This window comes from Sinocyclocheilus anshuiensis, unplaced genomic scaffold, assembly GCF_001515605.1.
Source record: "Sinocyclocheilus anshuiensis isolate Anshui unplaced genomic scaffold, SAMN03320099.WGS_v1.1 scaffold250, whole genome shotgun sequence".
NCBI classification, from domain to species: domain Eukaryota; kingdom Metazoa; phylum Chordata; class Actinopteri; order Cypriniformes; family Cyprinidae; genus Sinocyclocheilus; species Sinocyclocheilus anshuiensis.
The window spans coordinates 349,343-377,274 of NW_015547652.1; the positions used below are offsets into that span (position 1 = coordinate 349,343).

Below are 27,932 nucleotides of genomic sequence, written 5' to 3' on the forward strand. Positions count from 1 at the left end.
TATATATTATTTCTATTATATGTAATTTTTTTATATATATTTATTTTTTATCAAGATAATTTTAAAAATTTATTTTATTTGTGCACTATTTATTTTATTTTATATATATTATATTTTATATATTTGCACACATTTCATACATACATTTCTTTATGTATTTATTTATTTTATTTTAATTTAATTTTATATTATTTTCAGTGATCTCCAGAATACAGTACCTGTAGTTTGGCATGTTTTTGAGTGCTACTGTGAAATGACTAAATGTTCTTTTTCACCTTCATTCTTGTATTGTTTGTGTAATTCAATTAAAGAGTCTTGCTGTGCCGTATCGCCCTCCATTTTATTATGAGCCGTGATGTTGACAGCTCTCAGATTTATTTGTGAGACACGTCAAGTGGTCATTATGAGGCGGAGCTGTTCCCGCGACAACAGGGGTCGTGACCTCATTGTGGCTGAATGCATCATGTTATAGATGTGTTTAATTGGCGGGATGGAGACGGTGAGGGGTGTGGCTGACCTCCGCCCCTGTACTCTGTTTATGGAGGGTCTTTACTGCTTTAGGGTCTTTACACACACACACACACACACACACACACACAATAAAGGTCAATTCAAAATCAGCATCTCTGTGTATTAGTATAACTGGAACAATCAGCATGCAGCACTGGAATAGCCTGAAGTCTCTTCTGTTCACCAAGGCTGTATTTATTTGATCAAAACTACTGTAAAAATTGTGACATATTATTACAAAGTAAAATAGCTATTGTCTGTGTAAATATGTTAAACTGTAATGTATTTCTGTGATCAAAGCTGTATTTTCAGCATCATTACTGCAGTCTTCAGTGTCACATGATCTTCAGAAATCATTCTAATATGCTGATTTGCTGCTCAAGAAACATTTCTGATTATTATCAATGTTGAAAACCGTTGTGCCGCCCAATACTTTTGTGGAAACAGTGATATATTACCATTAAGAAGTTTGAAGTAAGAAATATTTAAGAAAAAAAAGGAAATGAATACTTTTATTTATCAAGGATGCATTGAATTGATCAAAAGTGTCAGTAAATACATTCATAATGTCACAAAAGATTTCTATTTCAAATAAACGCTGCTCTTTTGAACTTTCTATTCATCTGTGAATCCTGAAAAATGAAATGTATCACAGCTTCCACAAAATTATTGTGCAGCACGACTGTTTTCAACATTGATAATAATCAGAAATGTTTCTTGAGCAGCAAATCAGCATATTATTATGATTTCTGAAGATCATGTGACACTGAAGACTGGAGTAATGATGCTGAAAATACAGCTGCGCATCACAGAAATACATTACAGTTCAACAGATATTCACATAGAAAACAGCTAAATTATAATAACATGTCTCAATTTGTACTGTATTTTGATCAAATAAATGCAGCCTTGGTGATTTTGCAAAACTACAAATCCTACAGTTAGGCTAATCAACTATATTGTATTTATTGCATTGCTTTTATTGTAATTATTTGTAATGAACAAATAATTATTTTATAGTTGTTGCGACCATTTATAATAGTATTAAACCACTTGAGGATGCGTGTTTGTGATGTTTCCCACTCTTAATGAAGTTTTAGTATCTCTGTGTACTGATATGAATGTGAATTCATTCAATTCTCCTGATGTTTGACTAATGAATGTTGAACATGTTCATCTCTCTCTCTCTCCCCGCGCAGGCTGTTCCTCCAAGTCGTTCAAGCTGTACTCCCCAAAGGAGCCCCCCAACGGAAGCGCTTTCCCCCCCTTCCACCCCGGCACCATGCTGGACAGAGACGTGGGGTGAGTCCGTCTGTTTCAAAAGCAGAATCAGCTCAGAATCAAGGCATATTATAACTCGCTTATAAATATATAGTAGGGCTGCTCGATTATGACAAAAATCATAATCACGGTTATTTTGGTCAGTATTGTAATCACGATTATGAGTGGGCCATATGACCAAAACTTTAAATGAATAATTTATTTAAAGATAGCAATATATATATTTATTCCATGGTCTGTCTGAATGCTGGATTCTGATTGGCTGGCAGGTATGCAGTAAAAAAGTTTAATGCACAGGTAGTTCCAAGTCAGTCTATATTAATGCGCTGCTTTAATTGATGCACACTAACCAACATTTTTTATGCCAAAAATCATTAGGATATTAAGCAAAGATCATGTTCCATGAAGATATTTTGTAAATTTCCCACTGTAAATATGCCAAAACTTAATTTGTGATTAGTAATATGCATTGCTAAGAACTTAATTTGGACAACTTTAAAGATGATTTTCTCAATATTTGGATTTTTTTGCACCCTCAGATTCCAGATTTTCAAATAGTTGTATCTCGGCCAAATATTGTCCGATCCTAACAAACCATACATCAATGGAAAGATTATTTATTCAGATTTCAGATGATGCATAAATCTCAATTTCAAAAAATTGACCCTTATGACTGGTTTTGTGCTCCAGGGTCACATTTATGAATAATCTAATTTAAAATAAAACAACATAGTCTTCACTGTAATAATTAAACTTCATTTGTTACTTATTAAAGCTACAAAAAATCCTTCAATCAAGAGCAGTGAGTGATTTTGTCTTTGTCTTTGTTGTTTGATTAATATTAAGCACACAGTCACAGCAGGAAGATTAGGCTGCTATCACTTTAAGAGCCGCACTGATTCAATTTACTGTTACACATGTATTTTCATTCTCAACTGTTTACGTTCATTTATTACATGACCGGCGAGGGTTTACATGAATAACCACTAAGCGCCGCATTTTGACACATTTTTAGCGTGTATTTGACCCTTTAGGCGCGCACCTTGAGTTAAAAGATGACTATGTCCGTGTTCTGAGTGCATCCACAGAAATCCTCCCGAGGAACAGCGCAAGTTCTCTTTCACGCTTTTAAAAACATGAATACATATAATCAACTTAAATAAATCAAGCACGTCCCATTTTGCAAAAGTCACGTTACACGATTTTACTGATTTGCGCGTGAAATTGGGATTTATGGAGGAGCTAAAGCGCACCGCTGGAAAGGGGGCGGAATGGGTTGCAATAATCGTTTTATCTCGATTATTGTATTTTCATAATCATTGGAGCCCGAAATCGAAACTGTATTTTGATTAATTGCACAGCCCTAATATATAGTACTAAAAACTATCCACAAAGAATAATTTATGATGTGCATGAGTGGCCGTTAATGGAGAGTGTTTCAAATCAGTCACTTGTGATGTTCCTGTGAGCGTCTGTGAGGACAGAAGAGCGTTCAGCTGCATCAGCAGTCAGTGGATGTTTCTGTCAGATAGCGGGAGCAGGAAGTGCCAGCTGTCAATCAGTGTCCAGGAAGTGGGTGGGGCTTCCCTTGTGGCAGGGCAGTAAAGTCTAGCGGGTGTCATATCTACTCTGGCACATTGATAAATGCAGAAAACGACTCTCTTCCTGATTGTGATGGTGCCTACAGGCAGAGAACTGCACTTGCTCACTTCACAGTGTCTGGATGTGTTACAGTCTGCTTTATGACCTCATGTGTGCGTTTATAAAGCATGTTATGTGAGCTTTGTGAGGTTTGACATGATCTTTCATGGTTATTTGCTTTGTGTTGTTTCTGCAGCCCGACGCCCATGTATCCCCCCACATACCTGGAGCCAGGCATTGGGTGAGACATTTACATTTAGTCATTTAGCAGATGCTTTTATCCAAAGCGACTTACAAGTGAGGACAATGGAAGCAATCAAAATCAACAAGAGAGCAATGATACGCAAATGCTATGACAAGTCTCACATTTACGCGTCTTTATTTTATTTAAAATATCATTTATTTGTATCATATTTGATCATCAGGTTTTTATGCCTCATATAGTCTGATATAGTGAGAATATGGAGGAAAAAACGGCTCAATTTTATTCAGAGACTCAAACTGAGCAGAAATATGACTTGGGTGCAGATGCTGGTATTTCTGTGATGAAATTCTGATGCTTGTAAATCACAGAGATCTTTATAACAGTGCAGCAGATACTGACATAAAATGATCTAAAGATCAGTCATCGCTCTGTATCTCCAGTAATGTGTCTCAGTAAGATGAGATTGAAATGCTCCAAACATATAATGCGGTGATCGAGAGCTGAAGAAATAAAGGCTCCTCAGAAGATGTGAGATGTTCTGGAGGCTTGTGAAGATCATTCCTCCGCTGAGGAACAGTGAAAGTAAAGCTTCTGGAAACAAACGCTCCTCAAAAGATCCTGAGGATCAGATTTGAGACTCTAAAACATGATTGATGGAGAATCAAGTAAAGCTGAGCTGCTTCAGTCCAGTAAGTGTTCATCTGGAGATATTACTGCAGTTATTCTGACTCTTACTTGATAAAAATCAGTCAAGATTTGACACTAGAAGCGTTTGTACAATTACACTAAAAGAGCTTTTACTGGATAAAACACTCTAAACTATCAATCAGAGACAGAAGACATGAGGAGATTGTGTGTGAAACAAAGTTTGATCATTTAGAGGCCTTGAGTATCAAACGTGATACTGTAGCTGTTAAAACATGCAGGTTCTTTATTAGAATATTTATTATTATAAGCACTATGATGTAGGGCTGTCAGAATGACTGAAAAACTAAATTAGAATTTTCTACTTAAATATGATCAAAGTAGGCTGCTACTTCATTTAAAAACTTGAGATGCAGTGGGATGGGGAAAACCGCCATGAAGTCTTGAGACATGTTTTTTTAAAAGTTGAACTTATATTAATTTTACATGGCTTTCTAAACATGTGGCTCTCTTGTGTGAGACGCGAGTGCAACGCTGATAGATGTCCCTCTAGAAAATGTGATAAATATGCGTTCTGTGTGAATGGCTTGGTTTCAGTTTTGACGTAAACAACATCTTCTCCAAACTGATGCTCTCGTTTTCCGCAATATATTGAATGAACAAAGAAGCAGCGCCGCATCTAGTGGGTTCAACTCATAGACTGTATAAAAAGGTTCAACTGGATAGGCTAACAAAAGCATTAAAATGCAATGACACTTACATCGTCGTCGCATTTCGTGCGCCACTGTGACGGCTGACACAGACCTAAAATTCGAATGCAAAAACGATTTTTTTTTTAATTCGAAGAATATTCGAAATTCAAAATTTTTTTTGACAGCCCTACTATGTTGATTCTATTAGTGTATATAAAGTTCATGAAGTCTCAGTGTTTGTCTGTGAGTGTTAAAACAGTCTATTTCTCAGAAGACACACACCTTACGGGAATCAGACAGACTACAGGATATTTGAACTCAATAAACGGCTTCAGAACTGGACAGAGGTGAGGCAGATCTGCTTTTCTGTTTACATTTATAGCTCTGTCTTTCTCAGTCTTAACTATCAGCACTTTAAACATTTTAATAATTTAAGGTGCTTTTGATATGCCTGACATAAACCCTATAACGCTAGCACAGAAACATCTATCGGCTTCAGATGAATGATATCAGAGAGCCGTCTCTTACTGTTTTTCTCTCTCAGGAGTGTGATAATCTGTGGTGGGACTCTTTCACTACTGAATTCTTTGAGGATGATGCTATGCTCACCATCACATTTTGTCTGGAGGACGGTCCTAAACGATACAGTGAGTATCACTTATCAGACGTTTAAAGATGTTTGTGTTAAATGATTCTCAATAAATGTATCTAGAGACATTGAGGCCTGAGATTAAGATCTGTGTCAGGTGATCCGATCGCAAGTGGTCTATTGAGACAGTTTGCACTTGGCGTTACCATGTAACTCATGACTACACTGAAAAAAATGTGTAGGATTTACTTTGAAACAGTTTTCATTTAGAAATTGTTAGTAAATTTCACAAATAATTACAAAAAGGCAAGTAACACATTGAATTAAATGTGAAATTTTGAAGTAGAAAAACCGAAGTAGTACTTTCTTGTAAAAAAAAAAGTTTTGTTTAATTTACAACTCTAAAAAAATATTTTTTTACAGTGTGCATGTTACTCATTATGCCATTGAGTAAAAAAAAATACTAGAACTTCAAATTTTATATGTATCAGCTGTAATGCACTTATCAAAATAACAAAAGCAGTCAGATGTCAAAAAGTTTTAATGACAACAATAAATATTCAAAATTTAACATTTAACTTACAATCTACAAAGGAGTGGGAAAATCTGTTAATTTAATGTCACAAACTTTACAAAATAAGTTATTTATTATTATTATTTTTTTTTATTTTTTTTACAAAATCTGTAATTTGTTTGGATGCAGTAAGACTCCTGCAGATGCAGCAGAAAACATCTGGCTCACGTTTGCATTTTCACTGGCCATAATTCAGAGTTTGAAATCAGGATTAGGCATTAAATAATGCATGTGATTGTCCTGCATGTGAAAATTGAACAGAAAGTTGTGATCTGGCTTAAATTCTCCAACTCCAACTTTATTTATAAAGCACCTAATAAAACCACTAAGTTGACCAAAGTGCTGTAAAGTAAGTTCAATTAAAAGAAATTCAGACCAGAATCATGTGTTTGTGGTGCTTTTCTGTTGAATAAGGACAATATAAGACGACTTCACTGCACAAATGGTTGTCAAAAGCAAAAATGCTACAAAATGCATCATATTTTGTACAAAAGTATGACATGATTGAGCAAAACATACTATTTTTGGAATCAACACCTCAAAATTAGCAAGAAACTAGTATTGTATTTTATTCAGCAAATGGTGTTATTTGCACTACAAATAGGATGCAACGTCTGAATTTGGTTTGAATGATCGGATTGCTTGAGACAAACATTACCAGCTGTAATTAAGGTTTGAGTTATTTATAGGAATTATGAAAAATGACACTAAATGGCACAGTAACTGTCAACTGTTCACATTTAGTTACAGATTCTCATGAAATAACAACCAGTATGTTTAAGAATTAAATTGGTTCCTTGTCCTCATGTATGCCTTATTGTGTCTCACAGCGATCGGCCGGACGCTGATTCCTCGTTACTTTAGGAGTGTGTTTGAAGGCGGCGCCACTGAGCTCTACTACATTCTCAAGCACCCTAAAGAGTCCTTCCACAGCAACTTTGTGTCTCTGGACTGTGATCAGTGTACGATGGTCACGCAGAACGGCAAACCCATGTTCACACAGGTGTGTGTGTATGTGATGTTTAATGTGACGTTCAGCGTAGGGCTGCACGATTAATCGAATGCGATTGTCATGTGCATCTCGTCAGTAAAGCCGGTTTTGTGATTAGTAGTAAATCTCCAGCACGTGCTTTCAGATGGAGCAGCGTTTACTACACAGAGCTGTAGTTCATTGACAAGCTACGCAAAAATCGTATTCAGATGATCTAATCGCGCGATTATGAAATCGAAGAAATCGTTCTGCGATTATGAAAGCTGTTTGCGTAGCTTCTCAGTGAACTACGGCTCCTTGTATTAAATGCTGCTTCATCTGAAAAATACCACATTTAATAACGTGTTTTTACTCCAAACTCACTTCATAACGTCTGTCGAGTATTTGAAATAAATCCTTCTGTGAGATGATGTGGCTTCTTACACAGAATAAGGCACACAACATATTTCATAGTATTCTAAGCAGTGATAAAGGCATTGCATTATTATATACTTTGTTATAATGAAAATTATAATGATAATTCTAATAAGAACTCAGATAAATCATATTGTGGTAGTCGTGTGTTTATTAGTAACGCTGAATCAATGAAAGCAGTTAAATCTTCTGTTTATTCAGCTGCTGCGATAGGGATTTCCTGGATTTCTTCTGCGAGGTGTGTTTGGAGTTTCTCTGGCCTTCAGATAGATCTTTTACTGCTGATCACAGAACTGTGCTTCACTGACAAGATGCGCACGACAATTGCAGCTTTAGGGCTGGGACAATATATCCATGCGTCGCGAATCGAGAAATGATTCTGCATCGATTCTGAGATTTTCCGAAGGCATCGTGATTCTCTCTTGAATCGATTCTAAGCTTAGTTTTTAACAGCAGATGGCACTTGCGTGCTTTAGAAATAGCCGTATTCTGCTTGCTTCCAGTTCCTTATACACGCACCACCTAAAATAATGATTCATAAAGTTCGAAAAGGTTGAAGCGAATTACAAAGATGTTCACAATGGGCTGTTTACATTAATCTCGCATCATAAAAGCCGATGTGGAAGTACATTTAACCACTTACATTACTCAGCCGAATGCACAAGCGCTCTTCTTCGTGAGCATTTGAGTGTGCGGTTAAAAACTAGCCTAGAGCACCATCTGCTGTTAAAAACTAAGCTCAGAATCGATTCAAGAGAGAATAATAATGATTCATAAAGTTCGAAAAGGTTGAAGCGAATTACAAAGATGTTCACAATGGGCTGTTTACATTAATCTCGCATCATAAAAGCCGATGTGGAAGTACATTTAACCACTTACATTACTCAGCCGAATGCACAAGCGCTCTTCTTCGTGAGCATTTGAGTGTGCGGTTAAAAACTAGCCTAGAGCGCCATCTGCTGTTAAAAACTAAGCTCAGAATCGATTCGAGAGAGAATCACGATGCATTCCGAAAATCTCAGAATCGATCCACGAATCGCGATGCATCGATTTATTGTCCCAGCCCTATGCAGCTTTAGCCTAATCGCGATTGCGATTTCATTTCGATTTATTGTGCAGCCCTAGTTCAGCGGGATGATTCTGTGGTGTGTGTGTAACTCTGCTGGTCTCCTCAGGTGTGTGTGGAGGGCCGTCTGTACTTGGAGTTCATGTTCGATGACATGATGAGAATAAAGACGTGGCATTTCAGCATCCGGCAGCACAGGGAGCTCATTCCCCGCAGCATCCTGGCCATGCATGTCAGTTCCTCTTCCTGCACCTCACAGCGTTTCTTCTTCTAGCTGGTGTTTCATACCTGATGATGGTGTGATTTTGTGTCCGTCTCAGGCTCAGGACCCGCAGATGTTGGATCAGCTGTCCAAAAACATCACCAGATGCGGCCTGTCAAACTCCACCCTCAACTACCTCCGAGTACGAACACCATAACACAACACTGTGACGTCTTCTACAGCTTTCATTCAGCTGATTAGTAACTAGGGCTGTCGATTTAACACATTAATTTGGTGCGATTCATTATTGAAAAAATTATGTGTTAAAATGATTAACGCATTTAACTCACCCGCCAGACCTGTACATCATCTTACATTGTTAACAAACATGATGCAGGACAACTGACTGCATGATGAAGCAGAATACAGTTGTATACCTCTAAAATTCAAAACAAAGCAGAACTGTTGCACATCTGATCAACATACAGCAGTGATTCATTACTGAATAAATCCACAGTTTTGAGCAAATCAAGTGAACAAGTGATTCACTGACTCATTCATAAAGATCAGTCTCTTGCTTCATTTCTGAATGAATCAGCTGTTTAAATGAATTGAGTCAATGATTCAATGACTCATTCATGAAGACAGTCACTTGCTGCGTCTCAATGTGCCTACTTATACAACGCCCTTAAAGTATGTACTCTTTTGGTGAAGAAAAAGTACACACTTTTGAGTGTGTAGTAGAAGAGTAGGCAAGCTTTGGGACATACTATCACATCACACAACTGCGTCTTTAACGGACCGCTCTGTCGCACCTGTTACACGCACCCTGTCACTGTAAACTGGCCTGTCAATCATCTTGCCACAGTTAACATCCTCCACATTTAATTTAATTTAACTTCCTACCGTACTGGAGAGAAAAGAAGTAGCACATTGATCTGCCAGTCGCGGGTCTTTAATGCGGAGAACTCTGCTCATATTTTCTGCGTAGGGATGCATTTAAAAGTTAACGACCAAATGGATGTTTATAAAAGTTCACATTGCAGTTGCAGATGAAATATAACACGGTTAAATGTTGATTATTAGTAACTCAAACCCCTTTTTGTAAACCTCTCTACCTAACTGTCGATCTCGCGCATCCGCCACTTTTGTAGTTTTTCTAACGTGTTTTATTCGTGTTTGTAGTTCTGGACCGAATCCTTTGCCAAAGCGCAATGGATTGTGGGCAATTTTAGCCATTAGAGTGTGCACGGATCCACACTTCAAAAATCGACCTGAAATAGTAGACCATCCGGGGACTTCTGGCATACTCTTTTCAACATACTATGCTTTGGGACACACTTATTCTAATCTCACATACTATTTAGGATGGATAGTATGAACATTGAGATGCAGGGACTTGCTTTGTTTTTGAATGAATCAGCCATTTGAACAAATCAAGTGAGTCAATGATTCAGTGACTCATTCATAAAGACTTGCTTCGTCTGAATGAATCAGCTGTTTGAACAAATCAGTTGAATGAATGACTGAATGACTCCCTCATTAAGACAGCGCCTCGCTGCCACCTACTGGCACATAAAAAAAAAAACTAATTTCATATTTCACATTTTTTAAAACCCATTAATGCCCATTTAAAACCCATTCAGCATTATTCGTGCAAATCTAATACATTTTGTGTAAATACTCCTAAATGCTATGAATCAAAATATTTGTTTTTAAAGTTACTTTTTTTCGTGTCTGTTCAATGCTTTTCTCATCTAACACAATAATGACTGTAAATGATCTTTTGTGGGGTAATTTCGTAGCCCAAATTGATGTCCAGTTAATTTGCGAGTATTTAGATTAATCTGCACAGCATGTAATTAATTGCATTAAACATTTTAATTGCTTGACAGCCCTATTAGTAACGTGTCTTTTTGTGCGTCTCCGTCTCAGTTGTGTGTGATCCTGGAGCCCATGCAGGAGCTGATGTCCAGACACAAGACGTACAGTCTGAGTCCCAGAGACTGTCTGAAGACGTGTCTGTTCCAGAAGTGGCAGAGGATGGTGGCTCCTCCAGGTCAGGAGGCGCTCGTGTCTCTCAGAAACTCTGCTGGTGTTTGTGTAGTGTGTGCTTGAGCTCGTGTGTGTCGCATCTCTCCGCAGCTGAGCCGGCCAGACAGGCGCCGAGTAAGAGACGGAAGCGCAAGATGTCGGGCGGCAGCAACATGAGCGCCGGCGGCGGCTCCAATAACAACAGCAACAGCAAGAAGAAGAGCCCAGCAAACAGTTTCCCGCTGTCCAGTCAGGTCCCAGTGAGTAACCAATCACGCGTCATCTTACAGCATAAACACACGCAACAGTTAACAGTCAGTTTACTGAAGTAACAAAAGCTAGCCAGTCAAAACACATTTGTAATTTAAAAATGATTTTTAAATAAAATATATGTATTAGGGATGGGCATTTTTGGCAATTTCTCATTTCGGTTATCGATAGGTTTCAAAAACGAGTAATCGAGTACTCCGGGGGGCGGGGCATGGCCGTAATGGAGATAATGAAAATATCTGAAGACTGTTATGAAAATGAATGTTTTTAAAATAAAAATATGACATGAAAACCTGTCTATGAAAACATGAACACATGATTAGAACACTGTTAGATTATAATTATGATGCAGCAATGTTATTAAAAAAGAAGCATCTAAAGAGGGATAGCTGCCTGGGGTGAAGCTAAAGAGTGACTTTATGCCAATAAACTGAAGCCCGTTCTATGACACTTCCCATGATATTAATCAGATAACTTAGATACATAACATAGACGTAACATTATAACTTGTATCTGCACAAAAGGATGCAAATGCCAGTGAACTTTCAGTTACGAGAGAGAGAGAAAGCAGCGCTGCAAGGAAAGCAGATAGAATTTACTATAGATTTCACATTCTATAAAGTTCTAATTATAATGCTGTGTTTATGAAATGCCAGTGAACTAAGTTACACCCTATAGCGAGTGAGAGAGAGAGAGCTCCCACCTTGATGCGCTTTCATAACAGCGCGCTGAAACACGGGCAAGGAATTTACTATAGATTTCACATTCTATAAAGTTCTCATTATAATGCTATGTTTTTGGCAGATTTGAGCTATATTTTCATCTACATTATCAAGTGATTCCTGAAATCGCATGTGCCGTACGAAAACAATTTTAATTGAAGTATGCTGTTGAACAAATATGATGAAAAAGGCACTGATGCATTATTATAACATCAGTATTTAAAAAAAAGAAACATCTAAAAGCAATATGACCGTCTCAAATAACTCTGTCAATATTGGGCATTGCATTTGAGCACAAAACACTGGTAATATGCTGCGCATTCAGCATGTTAATAAATGCTAATATCCCAACGCATCCTAGGTTAAATGAATCAGATATGTATGTAGCTAACCCAGACATCACTATGTGACTTCGAAGCCATGCTTCTTTCTTTTCTCACGTCTATACTTTGGACCGCATGCTGTGGCCAGCTAAACAATCAGAGCCCAAAGTGCTGCTATAACTATAAAAATATATATTTTTCCACGATCATAGTTTTTATGATCTATCATCGCTGTCACGGCTGAGTACTCGATTGCTGTTGCACATCCCTAATATGTATGCATGTATATTAGGGGTGTAACGGTACACGTATTCGTACCGAACCGTTTCGGTACGGGTCTTTCGGTTCGGTATGCATGTGTACCGAAGAAGTACAGCATTGTTTTAACTACTGCACGAGCAGAACTTGACTGGAAACTTAAAGTTTAATATATTGTTACTTTTGTTAAGTTAAATTCCACGTTACACCCCTAATGTATATTTATACATTTATGTCGTTTATAATATATGTACAGTGGTGGCCAAAATTATTAGAACACTAGGATTTTCAGCGGCTAAGAAATGGTTTTAAGTTTACATTTACATTTAGTCATTTAGCTGATGCTTTTATCCAAAGCGACTTACAAAGTAGAAGCAATCAGACCAACGAGCGATTTTATTAGACTGAATAGAATAGAATAGAATAGAATATAATAGAATAGGTAAGTGCTAGTATTAATTGGTCAGGTGATGGTGAAAAAGATGTGTCTTTAGATGTTTTTTGAAAATGGCTAAAGACTCAGCTGCTCGGATTGAGATAGGCAGGTTGTTCCACCAGCTGGGAAAAGTCCAGAAAAAGGTCCGTGAGAGTGATTTTGTGCCTCTTTGGGATGGCATCACGAGGCTTCGTTCACTTGCAGAACGCAAGCTTCTGGAGGGCGCGTAGGTCTGAACTAGCGGGTTTAGGTGCAGCTACTGTCGGGTCATCTAGTTGGAATGAGAAGTAGAGTTGAGTGTCATCAGCATAGCAGTGATAGGAAAAGCCATGCTTCTGAATGATGGATCCTAAAGATGACATGTAGATGGAGAAAAGAAGGGGTCCAAGCACTGAGCCTCGAGGAACCCCAGTAGCAAGAAATTGTGACTTAGAAACCTGACCCCTCCAAGACACCCTGAAGAACCTACCAGAGAGGTAAGACTGGAGTGCAGTTCCTGAGATGCCCATCTTCATGAGGGTGGACAGGAGGATCTGGTGGTTAACTGTGTCAAAAGCAGCAGACAGATCCAGCAAGATGAGTACTGAGGATTTGGAAGCTGCTCTTGCCAGTCTCAGGGCTTCAGTAACCGAGAACAGGGCAGTCTCAGTTGAGTGGCCGCTTTTGAAGCCAGATTGGTTGCTGTCCAGGAGGTTGTTCTGTGCAAGGAATTTGGCCATTAATTGTAATAATGCAGTGAGATATATGTTTGTGCTGCACACAGAGATCTGATCTGATCATCATCAGTCTGTCTGGAGTCACATGAAGAAACAGAACAAACTGAGACAGACTCAATCCAGAAGAACTCTGTCTCCAAGACGCTTCAAGAAACCTACCTGCAAAAGCTACAGTGCTGTTAAAAGTTTTAGGCACTTGTGTAAAAATGCTGTGAGAGAGAGAAATTTATTGTGCCAAAAATAGTCTATATATACATATAACCTATTTTTTTCCCCTAAATGGCGTTTCTAATGCTAATGGTCTGTTTTGGTGTGCTCAGGACGTGATGGTGGTGGGCGAGCCCACACTGATGGGCGGTGAGTTCGGGGACGAGGACGAGCGTCTGATCACGCGGCTGGAGAACACACAGTTCGACGCGGCTAACGGCATCGACGACGAGGACAGCTTTAACAACTCGCCCGCGCTGGGAGCCAACAGCCCCTGGAACAACAAGCCTCCATCCAGCCAGGAGGGCAAGAACGACAACCCCACCTCACAGGCGTCTCAGTGAGACTCGGGGCGGGGCCAGGGAGCGTCGGGCATCCAATGGGAAGAAAGAGGTACGGTCGACTCATCTACCTGCAGTAGCTGGTCTTCCTGTCAGCAGAGGAAGTGAACCTGGAGGACCAGAGATGAGCGTCACACCACAACAGAAACCGTTTACTCGACACAGGACAGTTTTTATTCACACACTCGTGGTTTTGTTGGTGATTTATGAGGAGCCTGTAGATAGTTCATATGTTTAAGTTAAGATGAAGCAGAGAAATCTGACCACGTAAAACGCCAACAAGACCAAGAAATATCCAGCTCCTGTTTCACTCACAAGAAATGACATTTTGCATGAGGAAAATATGATTTTTTTTTTAAGATAATTTTCACTTTTAATACTGTTTTGTATGGAAACTTGTTTCCGCCACTGAATAAAAATAAAAAAGGTCACTTCAACTTTCTATCTCACAATTCAGACTTTTCTTTCCCTCAGAATTTTTTTTTAAATTCTGACTTTTTTTCTCGCAACTGCGAGTTTGTATCTTACGATTCTGACTATTTCTTGCAATTGTGAGTTTTTATCTCACGATTTGTGACTTCTCGCAATTGCAACTTTTTATCTCAATTCTGAATTTTTTTCTCAGAATTGCTGCTTTTTGTCTCGCAATTCTGACTTTTTTTTTTCTCTCGCAAATGCAACATTTTCTCTCACAATTCTGACTTCTCGCCATTGCGACTATCTCATAATTCAGATTTTTTTTTTCTTGCAACTGCGACTTCTCACAATTGTTTTTTTTCCTCAAAATTGGTGATAACTCAAAATATAAACTAAAATTGTACGAAAATGTTCTTTTTCCTCTGAATTGAAATTGCAATTGCGAGTTTATCTCTCAATTCTGAGAAAAATAGTCAGAATTGCAAGAAAAAAGTCACAATTACCTTTTGAATTTTTTAATTAGCTTCCATAGTTTCGTTACTGTATTGCAATGAGAGAATTTTTTTTTAAATGTGAATCTGCATAAATCAAAACACTAGCGTTCTTATTCTCTTGTTTTGCATTACAGTAATGAGAATTTTCTGAGGGAAAATGTTTCATCATCATTTTAATGCAAACAAACTAATGGTTCTAATAGTAGGCTAGATATTTTCTTTCAGCAAAATGTCGTTTCTTATGTTTGGAGTAAAATATCAAACACAACCGATTAATTTGCAGTCTCACATCTTCCTCTGATTGCTGGAGGATGTTTAATATCACATCAAGAGCGTTTTGGAGAATTGTATCCGTGTTTTATACCAGCCTCTATTTCCCTAGAATGTTTTATTTGATTATTTTGGTTTCTTTCTTTACCGATGTTGAAAGCTGCAAACCAAGGAGTAACCGAACCGTCGAGGTCCTTAAAGATTTCAAGCCTCAGATTCTATTGGTTTGTCCTATGTTTAAAGAGAGTGGTTTAGCGTGGGCTCTGATTGGTTTTCGTGTACTTGTGCTTGTATATTTAAGGTAGTAGCAGAGTTCTGTATAACTGTATTGAGATGTATTCCTCCTTAGAGTTACATAAAGCCATTCTGATCTAACGTGTAAAAAAAAAAAAAAAAGCAAAACGTGAAAAATGAAAACACACCAACCTCGTCTTTTCCCCTCTTGATTATTTTTATAATTTGCATACGACTGATGAATTGAAATCAAGGGCACAGTCTGTGTTTGTTGCCTGATTGTTTCAGATTTTGATGAAATCCGTTTCTGCCGCAGACTTCAGTGTTCGTCTGTTTCTTCATCTTCTGTTATTCGTGTGTTTAAGGGAGACCAACTGTGATCAGCTAGTCATGTTTCAGTAACATGTTAGTTGTTTTATTTCACACACACACACCCAATACTGCTGAAACTCAGACTAATCACATTTTTGTACTATTTGATTATTATTTCCTCTCTCTTTCTGACCAGCTCAATCTATCTGAATTAATTAAAGGTCTGCACTTGAAACAAACTGGTGATCTTTTCCACCTTTAACCTTGTAGATGCTCCTGTTTGATATAACTTAGTTTTCTTCATTTCTGCCCTTGATTCAATTAATGTATGGAACCAATAAAATATGAATTTTCACTTTAAGGATTTCTGCGTCTGTGTGATTTATAGTTTAAGAACACAAAACAGCAGAACTACATAAAGTTAAAGAGACTAAACTTTATCATTCAGCTGAACTCTGAAAATAAAAACCAGTTTTTAAAAATTACAGAATAACAGTAATCTTTTTTTTTTACATTGTTTATTTTGTGCACTGACAGTGTGCATTGCATTATATTTGTTTTTTAATTCAGAACCTGAAATGCCCTTTTATATTTCATATACTTATAAAATAACATATTCCTTACAATAACCCGCTTCGTGTGTGAAAGGCTGAATATAATCCTCAGATCGCTCCAGTGACATTTAAAATCCGAAACTGGTCAGAACATTATCAAATGACATTTCTGTATCAGTGAATATGAATATCATATAATATTGAAAGGGAATCTTTATGAGGACAACAGAAGCAATCAATTGAAGCATTAAAACAACTAAACACAGATCCAAAACTAAAAGCTAAAACTTTATAAATACTACTTATACTTAAGAAATTAAATGAAAATGACAAATGCATACAACAAAATTTCAAAACTTAACATTAAAATTAAAAACAAGCTAAAAACAATTCAAAATATTAAAGAACAAAAGGTATATAAGGAGTATAAGGAGAGAAAAGGAGTATAATAATGATTCTAATATAACACTAAAAAAAACAACTACTACATATATGTCTATGTACAACCACACACACACACATACATATATATATATATATATATACACATTTATAAATTCAATATATATATGATTTAATTTCCATTTAGTTTGTTGAAGTATTAAAATAACTAAAATTAAATACAACTAAATACCTATACAGACATAATAAATTCAGACATAATTGAACTAAAATTAAAATAAAAATAATTTTTATTTACGACGTCGACCTTGGAATTATGGGAGATGTAGTTTTTCAAAGGAGCCTGATTCTAATTGGCCGGAGCGACTCACGTGACCGTCCTCCTGTCACACGTGGGTTAGAATATTTCCTGTGGCGCGGAATCGAGCGCAGTTTACCTCAGGACTTCAACGGATCGATTTGAGCAAGATTTAGTTTTATTATCGAAACAAATATTAGTAAGCGTGTATGTGGGACAGATATTACAGTTTAAAGTCGCAGGATGGCGCAGAAACAGCCGTTAGAGCTTCGCTTCGTCGCTGATGAAGATGTTTTGGATCATATTGTAGAGAAACAGCAAGGTAAAAGCGCTTCTCCTCAGTTTTATATTAAAAGCGGCATAAGATCGGTGTTTGTGTGTTTTAACAAAACTTTAAAGACACTCATTTAACTATAAATTACTATATAACCAGTCATTTCTGTAATACTGTAATACTATGGTGGTACATTTTATATTTATATTTTACACACACACATATGTATATATATATATTCATTCATTTATTGGTTTGCTTACGTAATTAATATGTTATACTTTATATATTATGTATTTATTGCTGTATTTTGTTTAGTTGTGTATTTATATTCATATACTTACTGATATATTTAGCTTTATTTAGTTTATTAAAATATCATGCTTTGTTCATTTTGTTTATTTGTTTCATATATAATATTTAAAAATATGTTATGATATTTAAGCATTTATTTTTGCGTATGTATTTATTGTTTTAATGTATTTACTTATTTTAGTTAGTTTATTAATGTATGTTATACATTATATATTATTTATTGATGTATTTTTGGTTTAAATGTGTTTTTATCTAGTTTATTAATATGTATGTATTATACTTTATTTGTGTTTTTATGATTACTGATAAAAGTTTTGCATTGTGATTCTAGATATAAAAGCAGCGGATGGATCCGTGCAGACGCTGGTGACCGTAAAAGCACAGCAGAAATCCAAAAGACCTGAGGATGATGATGATGAAGATGACGAAGAGGTGTTGAATGAGCAGAGCTATGTGGATGCTCTGTGCACCGGATCACAAGGTGACTATTAACAGCCTTAGATACTGACCGATAACGCACGCTTTTCACAGTATAATGATCGCTCGGTGTGAATCCTGATGTTGTAATTCTAGCTTCTCATTGGTTGTTTATTTCCCAGATACGAGTGAAAATGGCACCGTCACTGCGGGATCATCTGTCTTCTCGTTTCAGACCATCAAGCGGGGCAATAAAATGGCTCAGATGGGTGAATAAACACTTGTCAGCTGTTCAGTTTGCATACACACTAATAATACATTTGTGACCCTGGAGCACAAAACTAGTCATATTTGTAGCAATAGACAACAATACATTGTATGGGTCAAAATTATCCATTTTTCTTTTATGCCAAAAATCATTAGGATATTAAGTAACGATCAGGGCCTGTATTCACAAAACATCTCAAGGCTATAAGTAGCTCATAACTCGTCGATTTAGGAGAAAATCTTAAAAATAATGGGCGTGTCAGTCCTAAATTTTGTAAAAAGTGTTTTAGCTCTAAAACTAGCTCCTAAATCTGTGAAAGGTTAGGAGCAGTGAAGAGGACTCCTAAGCCACAAACTATCCTAAAACTGCTGTTTCCGGCAATTTTAGAAACATTTGACAATAATGAGCTTTTATAAAGGTATCGCCTTTGGTTTTGGAGGTTATCCCAACTCTAAATGTTCCTTTGATTATATCCTTGTTTTCATTAAACAGTTAGGGAAGAAGTAACAGCTGTTCTTGAGTCCAGTTTGGTTTTCTTTTACGTTTGCATGTCTTACTATCAGCCATGATTATTCCACTCTGTTAATTAAAAGGCTGTTTATATGCATATCCACTAATTGTTTACGAGAAGCACACATCTAAGAGGCTGACAGTTAGCTGAACATATACTTGTTTAATTAGTGACACTTAGCCTGCATTTTAAAATCTTTATTTGAATATGGCAACATAATATCCTGAGTTTAAGACTTCTCACTATTCCTTAATACAAGTTTGTCTCTGCAGCTTTAAGAGAAAACTCTTAGCTAAAAACTTTTAATGCTATTTAGGGGAACTCTTAGTGGGAAGATAAAATGTTCTGTGAACACGGGCCCAGGTTTCTATGAAGATATTTAGTAAATTTCCTACCGTAAATATATCAAAACTTAATTTTTGATTAGTAATATGCATTGCTAAGAACTTAATTTGAACAACTTTAAAGATGATTTTCTCAATATTTAGATTTTTTTGCACCCTCAGATTCCAGATTTTCAAATAGTTGTATCTCAGCCAAATATTGTCCTTGTGGTGTGTTTGTGTAGCGTCTGAATGGTCTCGAACGCCTGGGAAGAGCGTGACCTTCTGCACATCAGACACAAACGAGGAGTCGTCCAGCCCGACACGCACCGCTCAAAGTCTGTCCTGATCCTGCGGTTTGTTTTCTTCTCTCGTTCTCAGTTTAAAAACTGACTGACTCTGATTTTCTCTGTTTATCCACTACAGAATCAGCCAATCAGAGCAAAACCCCTCAGAAGGTGAACTCGTGTGTTTCTGTGCCAAACATACATGTTTACATGTGGTTGTGTTTTACTCACATATATATATTCTTATGTCTAATCAGGGAAAGAAGGTGCAGTTCATCTCCACGACACCACACCGACTGCGCAAGAGACTGTCAGGTGCATTTGTTTCATTTTTTTTAACAATAAGAGGACAATATAATGACAGTAACACACCAAAAGAGCAAAAAATAAATAATGGACTATATACCATACAATATTTATTAATAATTTTTTTCAAAAATAGATAAATACTAACAAAAATTAACAGAACAATAATTAAATAGGCAAATAAAGTTCTCTTTAAATTCTGGAATAAATGCACATAAATTACATAAACATTATGCATTTACAAATAAGTCTTCTAATTAACAAATCATTATTTGCGTAATTATTAGATTACAATAAATGATTAATAATTTATTAATATTAATGTAAAATAATATATTTAATACAGTAGTAAAGTAAACAACATTAATCTATTTCCACAAATAAATAAATATTAACAAAATTTAATAGGTAAATAGAGTTCACTTTAATTTCCAGACATAAATTACCTAAACATACATTTAGGCTTGCAAATAAAAGTATTATAATTAACAAATGAATATTTGTATAATTATCAAATTATAATAAATTATTAATATTGTATTCATATTAATGCAACAATTATTAGATTTATGACGATAGAAAAAAGCAAACAAAATTTTACTTGTCTTTTCCCAAAAATAAATAAATCCTAACAAAATGTAAAAGAATAATAACTAAATAATAGGCAAATAAAGTTAACTTTAAATTCCAGAATAAATGCACATAAATTGCCTAAAATTATGCATTTAGTTTTGCAAATAAGTCTTACTAACAAATCATTATTTGTATAATTATCACATTATAATAAATTATTAATATTAAAGATTATTATATTTATTGCAATTGAAAGAAAATTAAACAATTGAATTTATATTAACAAAATATATATATATTTTTTTTTACATTTATTTAAAGTCATATTTTCTCTACCTTTTAAATTCTTCTAACAAATAGTAATGTTTCTAATATGCAGGGCATTAGTAATAGTATATAATTGGTTAAAACAACTGTTTAAACTAAACATTACATGACATTCATAATTATATTTTATTACTATAAGTTCTATCTATCTGTGGCATTTTTTTAACAGTGAAAGAGGATATTAAACAGAATATGTCTTTAGAATAACATGCACTAGTGAATCATTCCCAATAAGACCCAATAAGAGTTAATCTGATGTCATGAGTATAAAAGTTTTTCTGCAGTGCATGAATTATGGATTTGTTTGTAAATGTGTATTTCTTGTAGGGCTGCCCCCTAATAGTCGAAGAACCGTTAGTCGACGAGAAGAGGCTTGGTCGACCAAAATGTTATTAGTCGCTTCGTCACAGAAAAAAAAAAAAAAAAGTCCACAGGCGAAGTCACGTTGGTCATACAGATAAAAGTAATGCATCTTTCAAAACATTGCGCTTTTGTAAAATAATGAAAGCAAACAAGATGTGCTTTCTGCCGTCTCGGTCTCCGTGAACTTGTGCGTGAAACTCCGTGTATACTTGCCTTACAGACATGAAAAATATATCTATAGAGAGTGAAATGCCTACTTTCAAATAAATTATGAGTTTTTACATAGCACTTTTCTAAGCACTCAAAGCACTTTACATTGTGAGGGGGTACCTCCTCATCCACCACCAGTCACTAGTTTACCTATAAGTTATTAAAATGGTAATGCAGCCTCCTTACTGTTTTTCCTGACACATTTATAATCATTAGCCTACTTCTGCTGGTGTGCTGTGACAAGCTTTATGCGTGTGCTTGAGCGCTTATTATGCTTTGTGAGCAATTGAAGTCTCATTATAATGATTTAAATTGTTTATTAATAAATGTGAGATTAGTCGACTAATGCTTAAAATGAACGACTACTAGTCGACCAGAAAATTCTTTAGTCGAGGGCAGCCCTAATTTCCTGTTTCTCGTCATCCGTGGGTCTCACAGGTGTCCGTTTCATCTATTAACGTGTTGTTGTTGTAATTATTATGCAGCTCCGAACCTGCGTTCAGACAGCGAGAGCGATTTCTCCCCCTCGAACTCTGAGGATGATGATGATGCTGAAGAACACGAGGGGAAGAGGGTCGACCAGCCCAAAACACCCAGTAAAAACACGTCCGCTGCTGCGCTCTATAAGACGCCCAGTAAGAAGGGCAAGAAAGCAGCAGAGGTGAGAGTCTCATCCTGACCTTTGACCTTCAGACCGTCTGGATGAGGGTCCAGATGAGCCTGAAACCAGAGCAGGAAGAGTTTATGACTAACAAAACAAAACCTGTTTCTTGCACTTAAAACACCTTAGCAACCACCCTCAACACCCTAGCAACCTGTAAGTCAGTAAGTAATATAATAACAGTAACTGTAATAACTACTATATTAAATATTATAATAAATGTAATGATAACAAAAGCTGTAATGATAAATGAAACTTATAAAATGATAACTATAATAATAACAGTAACTATAATGACAAATTTAAGGATAACTATCATAAACGTAGCTATAATGATAAATTTAACGATAACTATGATAAACGTAAATATATTGACAATTTTAGCGATAACTATCATGAACTAAACTGACAAATTTAATGTTAACTATGACAAATGTAGCTATAATGAAAATTTAACGACAACTATTATAAATGTAGCTATAATGATAAATTTAACGATAACTATGATAAACGTAAATATATTGACAATTTTAGCGATAACTATCATGAACTAAACTGACAAATTTAATGTTAACTATGACAAATGTAGCTATAATGAAAATTTAACGACAACTATTATAAATGTAGCTATAATGATAAATTTAACGATAACTATGATAAACGTAAATATATTGACAATTTTAGCGATAACTATCATGAACTAAACTGACAAATTTAATGTTAACTATGACAAATGTAGCTATAATGAAAATTTAACGACAACTATTATAAATGTAGCTATAATGATAAATTTAACGATAACTATGATAAACGTAGCTATAATTATAAATTTAACAATAACTGACAAGCGTAACTATGACAAATTGAAATATAACTCATAAACCTAACTGTAATGACAAATTTAACGTTAACTATGGCAAACGTAGCTATAATGACAAATTTGATGATAACTATGATAAATGTAGCTATAATGACAATTTTAACAATAACTATGATAAACGTAGCCATAATGACAATTTTAACGATAACTATGATAAATGTAGTTATAATGACAAATTTAACAATAACTATGATAAATATCGTTATAATGACAAATTTAACAATAACTATGACAAATGTAACTATCATGGCAAATTGAAAGATAACTATCATAAACGTAACTATAATGACATATTTAACGTTAACTGACAAACGTAGCTATTATAAGAAATTTAATGTTAACTGTGATTAACAGCCATAATGACAAATTTAACGATAACTATGATAAATGTAGCTATAATGACAAATTTAACAATAACTATGATAAATGTAGCTATAATGACAAATTTAACGATAACTATGATACATGTAGCTATAATGACAAATTTAACGATAACTATGATAAATGTAGCTATAATGACAAATTTAACAATAACTATGACAAATGTAGCTATAACGACAAATTTAACGATAACTATGACAAATGTAGCTATAACGACAAATTTAACGATAACTATGACAAATGTAGCTATAACGACAAATTTAACGATAACTATGACAAATGTAGCTATAATGACAAATTTAACAATGATTGATAAATTTAGCTGTAATGACAAATTTAATGTTAACTGTGATTAACAGCCATAATGACAAATTTAACAATAACTATGACAAATGTAACTATCATGGCAAATTGAAAGATAACTATCATAAACGTAACTATAATGATAAATTTAACGTTAACTGATAAACAGCTATAATGACAAATTTAACAATGATTGATAAATTTAGCTGTAATGACAAATTTAATGTTAACTGTGATTAACAGCCATAATGACAAATTTAACAATAACTATGACAAATGTAGCTATAATGACAAATTTAACAATAACTGATAAATGTAGCTATAATGACAAATTTAACAATAACTATGATACATGTAGCTATAATGACAAATTTAACAACTATGACAAATGTAGCTATAATGACAAATTTAACGATAACTGATAAATGTAGCTATAATGACAAATTTAACAATATGACAAATGTAGCTATAATGACAAATTTAACGATAACTATGACAAATGTAGCTATAATGACAAATTTAACGATAACTATGACAAATGCAGCTATAATGACAAATTTAACAATAACTATGATAAACGTAACTATCATGGCAAATTGAAAGATAACTATCATAAACGTAACTATAATGATAAATTTAACGTTAACTGATAAACAGCTATAATGACAAATTTAACAATGACTGATAAATTTAGCTGTAATGACAAATTTTACGATAACGTGATAAATGCTACTATAATGATAAACATAAATGTTAAACAACCTACAATGTCATTTGTATTTTTTTTTTAAGTTGTAAATAAAACAAATTATTAGGGCTGCCCCCTAATAGTCGACTAACCATTAGTTGACGAGAAGAGACTTGGTTGACCAAATTTTTTATTAGTCGCTAGTTGAGGAAAAACCAACAAAAAATCCACAGAAAGTGGCGAAGTCATGCAGTCTGTGTCGGACAGATCGTTAACGGTTGGTCTATGTGGTATAGGGCTGATCGATTATGACAAAAATCATAATCACGATTATTTTGGTCAATATTGTAATCAGGATTATTTAACATGATTATAAATGGGCCGTATGACCAAAACCTTAAATGAATGATTTATTTAAACATAGCGATCGACATATATAAATAATCTAATTTAAAATAAAACAACATAGTCTTCACTGTAAGAATTAAACTTAATTTGTTACTTATTAAAGCTACAAAAAGTGAGTGATTTTGTCTTTGTCTTTTGTTGTTTGATTAATATTAAGCACACAGTCGCAGCAGGAAGATTAGGCTGCTGTCACTTTAAGAGCCGCACTGATTCAATTTACTGTTACACACGTCCCATTTTGCAAAAGTCACGTTACATGATTTGACTGATTTTCACGTGAAACTGGGCTTTTATGGAGGAGCGAAAGCGCACCGATAGAAAGAGAGTGGAATGGGGCGCAATAATCGTTTTATCTCGATTATTGTATTTTCATAATCGTTGGAGGCCGAAATCGAAACTGTATTTCGATTAATTGCACAGCCCTAGCCCTACAAATTATTGACGTTTCTAACTTAAAAATTTCTTATTGAATTTAGTGTTACTTCCATTTCTTTGTAATTATTTTTAAAAGTTACCAGCAATTTCTGAGTGAAAATTCTTTCTCCGACAAATTTTTTTCCAGTGTAGCATCACAGCAGCACGTTTTGCATTTCCGAAAAAATTCAGAAAATATCAAGTCTACTCTGAACATCTCTCTTGTTGTGTGGTTGTTCTCCTGCAGTCTGATCTGGTGGAGGAGTATTTTGAAGCTCACAGCAGCTCTAAGGTTCTCACGTCCGATCGGACCCTCCAGAAACTCCAGATGCCCAAACTGGACCAGGTCAGTGATCTTCATCTGTCTGTGATTGTGGGATCTTGTTTGAGATCTAACGGAGGTGTTCAATTGTGTTTTATAGGAAACTCTGCTCAGCCTCTTGGGTAAAAACCAGCCACGCTTCGCAGAGGAAATTAAACAGCTCAATGCAAAACACGAGAAGAACTTCAACCAGTGGATGCTGCAGCTGCAGTTGAGTGTGTGTGTGTGTGTGTGTGTGTGTGTGAGAGGATGATGAAGATGCACATATTCATCTTGTGTTTCTCTGTTCATGAATATTTCAGCATGGGCTTTAACATCTTGATCTACGGTTTGGGCTCCAAGAAGCTCTTGCTGGAGAAGTTCCGCACATCCATGCTTTGTGACTACGATCATGTGGTGGTCAATGGCTTCTTCCCCAGTATGACCCTCAAGTCGGTTCGTTCGCTGCTGCTGTGCTTCTCTCACGCACACATGAAACCTCTGTCATCGTGAATGACTTTATTATGCAACAAAAAAGATGTTTTGCACAACCTTCATGCTGCTTTTGTCATACAGTGAAAGCATCATGTGACAAAACAGCAGTCGTTATGACTGTGATATCGACTAATATAACAAACTCAGTGTGATGTTTCAGTTTGTTCACTGTCTAAGTCCCGTTCGTGCCACAAACTATAACTAAAACTATAAATATAATAACTACAACTACAAAGGTATGTAATGATACAAAATGTAATAACTTTAACAATAAGTATAACAATAATTGTAACAGTAGCTATGACAATAAATATAACAAAACATTAAAAAAACAGTGATAACTATAACATTAAATATAACACTAACTATAAATATAATGATAACTGAAACGCTATCTATAACAATAATGATAAATATAAAGATATCTCTAACGATAACTATAACAGTGGTTATAACGATAACTCTTAACTATAACTAACTATAATAACAATACCTGTAATGATAACATAACAAAATATGGTGATACTGAACTGTAACAATAAATATCACTATAAAAATAACTGTAATGCTTACAATAATGATAAATATAAAGATAACAACAATAACTAAAATGAAAATGTGAGTTTTCACACTCACTCACTCACTCACTCACACACACACACTCACTCACACACACTCACTCACGCACTCACGCACACACACTCACACACACACACTCACGCACACTCACTCATACACTCAAATCACACACTCACTCACTCACGCACTCACTCACACACGCTCACACACACACACTCACTCACACACACACGCGCACACACGCTCACTCGCACACACGTACTCTCACACGCACACACTCACTCACTCTCACACACAATGCACACACTCACTCACACACACACACACAAACACTATACACACACTCACACTAACACACACACACACACATAAACACTCACTCACTCACTCAAACACACACACACACACACTCAAACAAACAGACTCACACACTGCCACCATATATCTGGTCGTTCTTAAAAAGTACTAAAACAATTGTTAATTGAATTAATTGGAGTCCAAAATCAGAACCAGGGGCCTCATTTATAAGATGCACATGCAATTAGATTTGATCCTAAATTCCATTAATTCATCATGCATCAAAAGTGAGGAACAAATCTGGATTTATAAAGGGCAGAAACTGACATGAAAATGTTATTATGTGATTGTCTGAACTGAGAAATACACGAAATAACTTTCTGCACTCATACACCAATAATTAAAATAGTCCAATATTGATGATAATAGTAATGTAAAGAAAAATAGGGAATTACAATATTCATTAATAATTAATTAATTTAATTTGAAAAATTGACACTTAAGACTGGTTTTGTGCTCCAGGGTCACATAATAACTATAATGATAAATATTTAAGCATTCTCAGCAGCAGCTGATAGCGTTCCTTGATAACAGCTTTGATTGACATCGTCTGAATGCTGCTGTAATCTGACAGATCCTCAATTCCCTCACCTGTGACGTGTTCGGACACGAGGGAACTTTCCGTAATCCTGCAGACCAGATCGACTTCATCATCAGAACTCTCAGAGAGGGTAAGGCTGACGTGTGACGTCTCTCAGCTCACCTCTGATCGTCTCCAGGCTGTAAGCCGCGTGTTTGTCTTCCAGACCCGAGCAATCACGTCTTCCTGGTCATCCATAACATCGACGGGCCCATGCTGAGGGGCGACAGGAACCAGCAGGCACTGGGGCAGCTGGCGGCGCTTCCCAACATGCACCTGCTGGCCTCCATCGACCACATCAACGCTACACTCAGTCAGTCTCATGCTTCAGCTTTAGGTGATGCTGATCACTGGTATTATGGGCTTGTAATGTTCTCCTCGTCTGTGTTTGCTCAGTCTGGGATCAAGCGAAGATGAGCATGTTCAACTGGCTGTGGTACGAAACCACCACATACCTTCCGTACACTGAAGAGACGTCATACGAGAACTCACTGCTGGTGCAGCAGACCGGAGCACTGGCCCTCAGCTCACTCACACACGTGCTGCGCAGCCTCACGCCCAACGCCAGGTGACACACACACACACACACACACACACACACACACACACACAC

At 35.8% G+C, this 27,932-nt stretch overlaps 2 protein-coding genes and 1 long non-coding RNA gene across 6 annotated transcripts in view; 2 read left to right on the forward strand and 1 right to left on the reverse strand.

Annotated features, from left to right (window-relative positions):
• ldb1b (LIM-domain binding 1b) overlaps nucleotides 1-14,467 on the forward strand; it is a 32,049-nt gene extending 17,582 nt beyond the window's left edge. For 3 of the 4 annotated variants that reach the window (XM_016504216.1, XM_016504217.1, XM_016504219.1), the window contains exons 2-11: nucleotides 1,710-1,812; nucleotides 3,629-3,673; nucleotides 5,246-5,321; nucleotides 5,519-5,621; nucleotides 6,968-7,140; nucleotides 8,718-8,840; nucleotides 8,929-9,012; nucleotides 10,746-10,869; nucleotides 10,956-11,104; nucleotides 13,890-14,467. In XM_016504216.1, the coding sequence (XP_016359702.1) occupies nucleotides 1,710-1,812; nucleotides 3,629-3,673; nucleotides 5,246-5,321; nucleotides 5,519-5,621; nucleotides 6,968-7,140; nucleotides 8,718-8,840; nucleotides 8,929-9,012; nucleotides 10,746-10,869; nucleotides 10,956-11,104; nucleotides 13,890-14,120 (1,211 nt within the window). In that variant the 3' untranslated portion in view covers nucleotides 14,121-14,467. The remainder of the gene's footprint in view (nucleotides 1-1,709; nucleotides 1,813-3,628; nucleotides 3,674-5,245; nucleotides 5,322-5,518; nucleotides 5,622-6,967; nucleotides 7,141-8,717; nucleotides 8,841-8,928; nucleotides 9,013-10,745; nucleotides 10,870-10,955; nucleotides 11,105-13,889) is intronic. The other variant, XM_016504218.1, reaches the window with a different exon arrangement.
• Nucleotides 7,718-11,556, reverse strand: LOC107702037 (uncharacterized). Its single transcript, XR_001635725.1, has 3 exons — nucleotides 11,546-11,556; nucleotides 10,148-10,150; nucleotides 7,718-7,802 (listed from the first exon to the last, which is right to left on the reverse strand). It is a non-coding gene; the product is annotated as an uncharacterized LOC107702037 (long non-coding RNA).
• A 2,720-nt stretch (nucleotides 14,468-17,187) lies between the features above and the next one.
• Nucleotides 17,188-27,932, forward strand: part of orc2 (origin recognition complex, subunit 2) — a 12,990-nt gene continuing 2,245 nt past the window's right edge. The window contains exons 1-13 of the mRNA XM_016504215.1: nucleotides 17,188-17,420; nucleotides 18,019-18,168; nucleotides 18,287-18,373; nucleotides 19,452-19,544; nucleotides 19,633-19,664; nucleotides 19,751-19,808; nucleotides 21,758-21,933; nucleotides 25,255-25,353; nucleotides 25,430-25,539; nucleotides 25,632-25,764; nucleotides 27,314-27,410; nucleotides 27,486-27,632; nucleotides 27,716-27,887. Of these exons, the coding sequence (XP_016359701.1) occupies nucleotides 17,342-17,420; nucleotides 18,019-18,168; nucleotides 18,287-18,373; nucleotides 19,452-19,544; nucleotides 19,633-19,664; nucleotides 19,751-19,808; nucleotides 21,758-21,933; nucleotides 25,255-25,353; nucleotides 25,430-25,539; nucleotides 25,632-25,764; nucleotides 27,314-27,410; nucleotides 27,486-27,632; nucleotides 27,716-27,887 (1,433 nt within the window). The 5' untranslated portion in view covers nucleotides 17,188-17,341. The remainder of the gene's footprint in view (nucleotides 17,421-18,018; nucleotides 18,169-18,286; nucleotides 18,374-19,451; nucleotides 19,545-19,632; nucleotides 19,665-19,750; nucleotides 19,809-21,757; nucleotides 21,934-25,254; nucleotides 25,354-25,429; nucleotides 25,540-25,631; nucleotides 25,765-27,313; nucleotides 27,411-27,485; nucleotides 27,633-27,715; nucleotides 27,888-27,932) is intronic.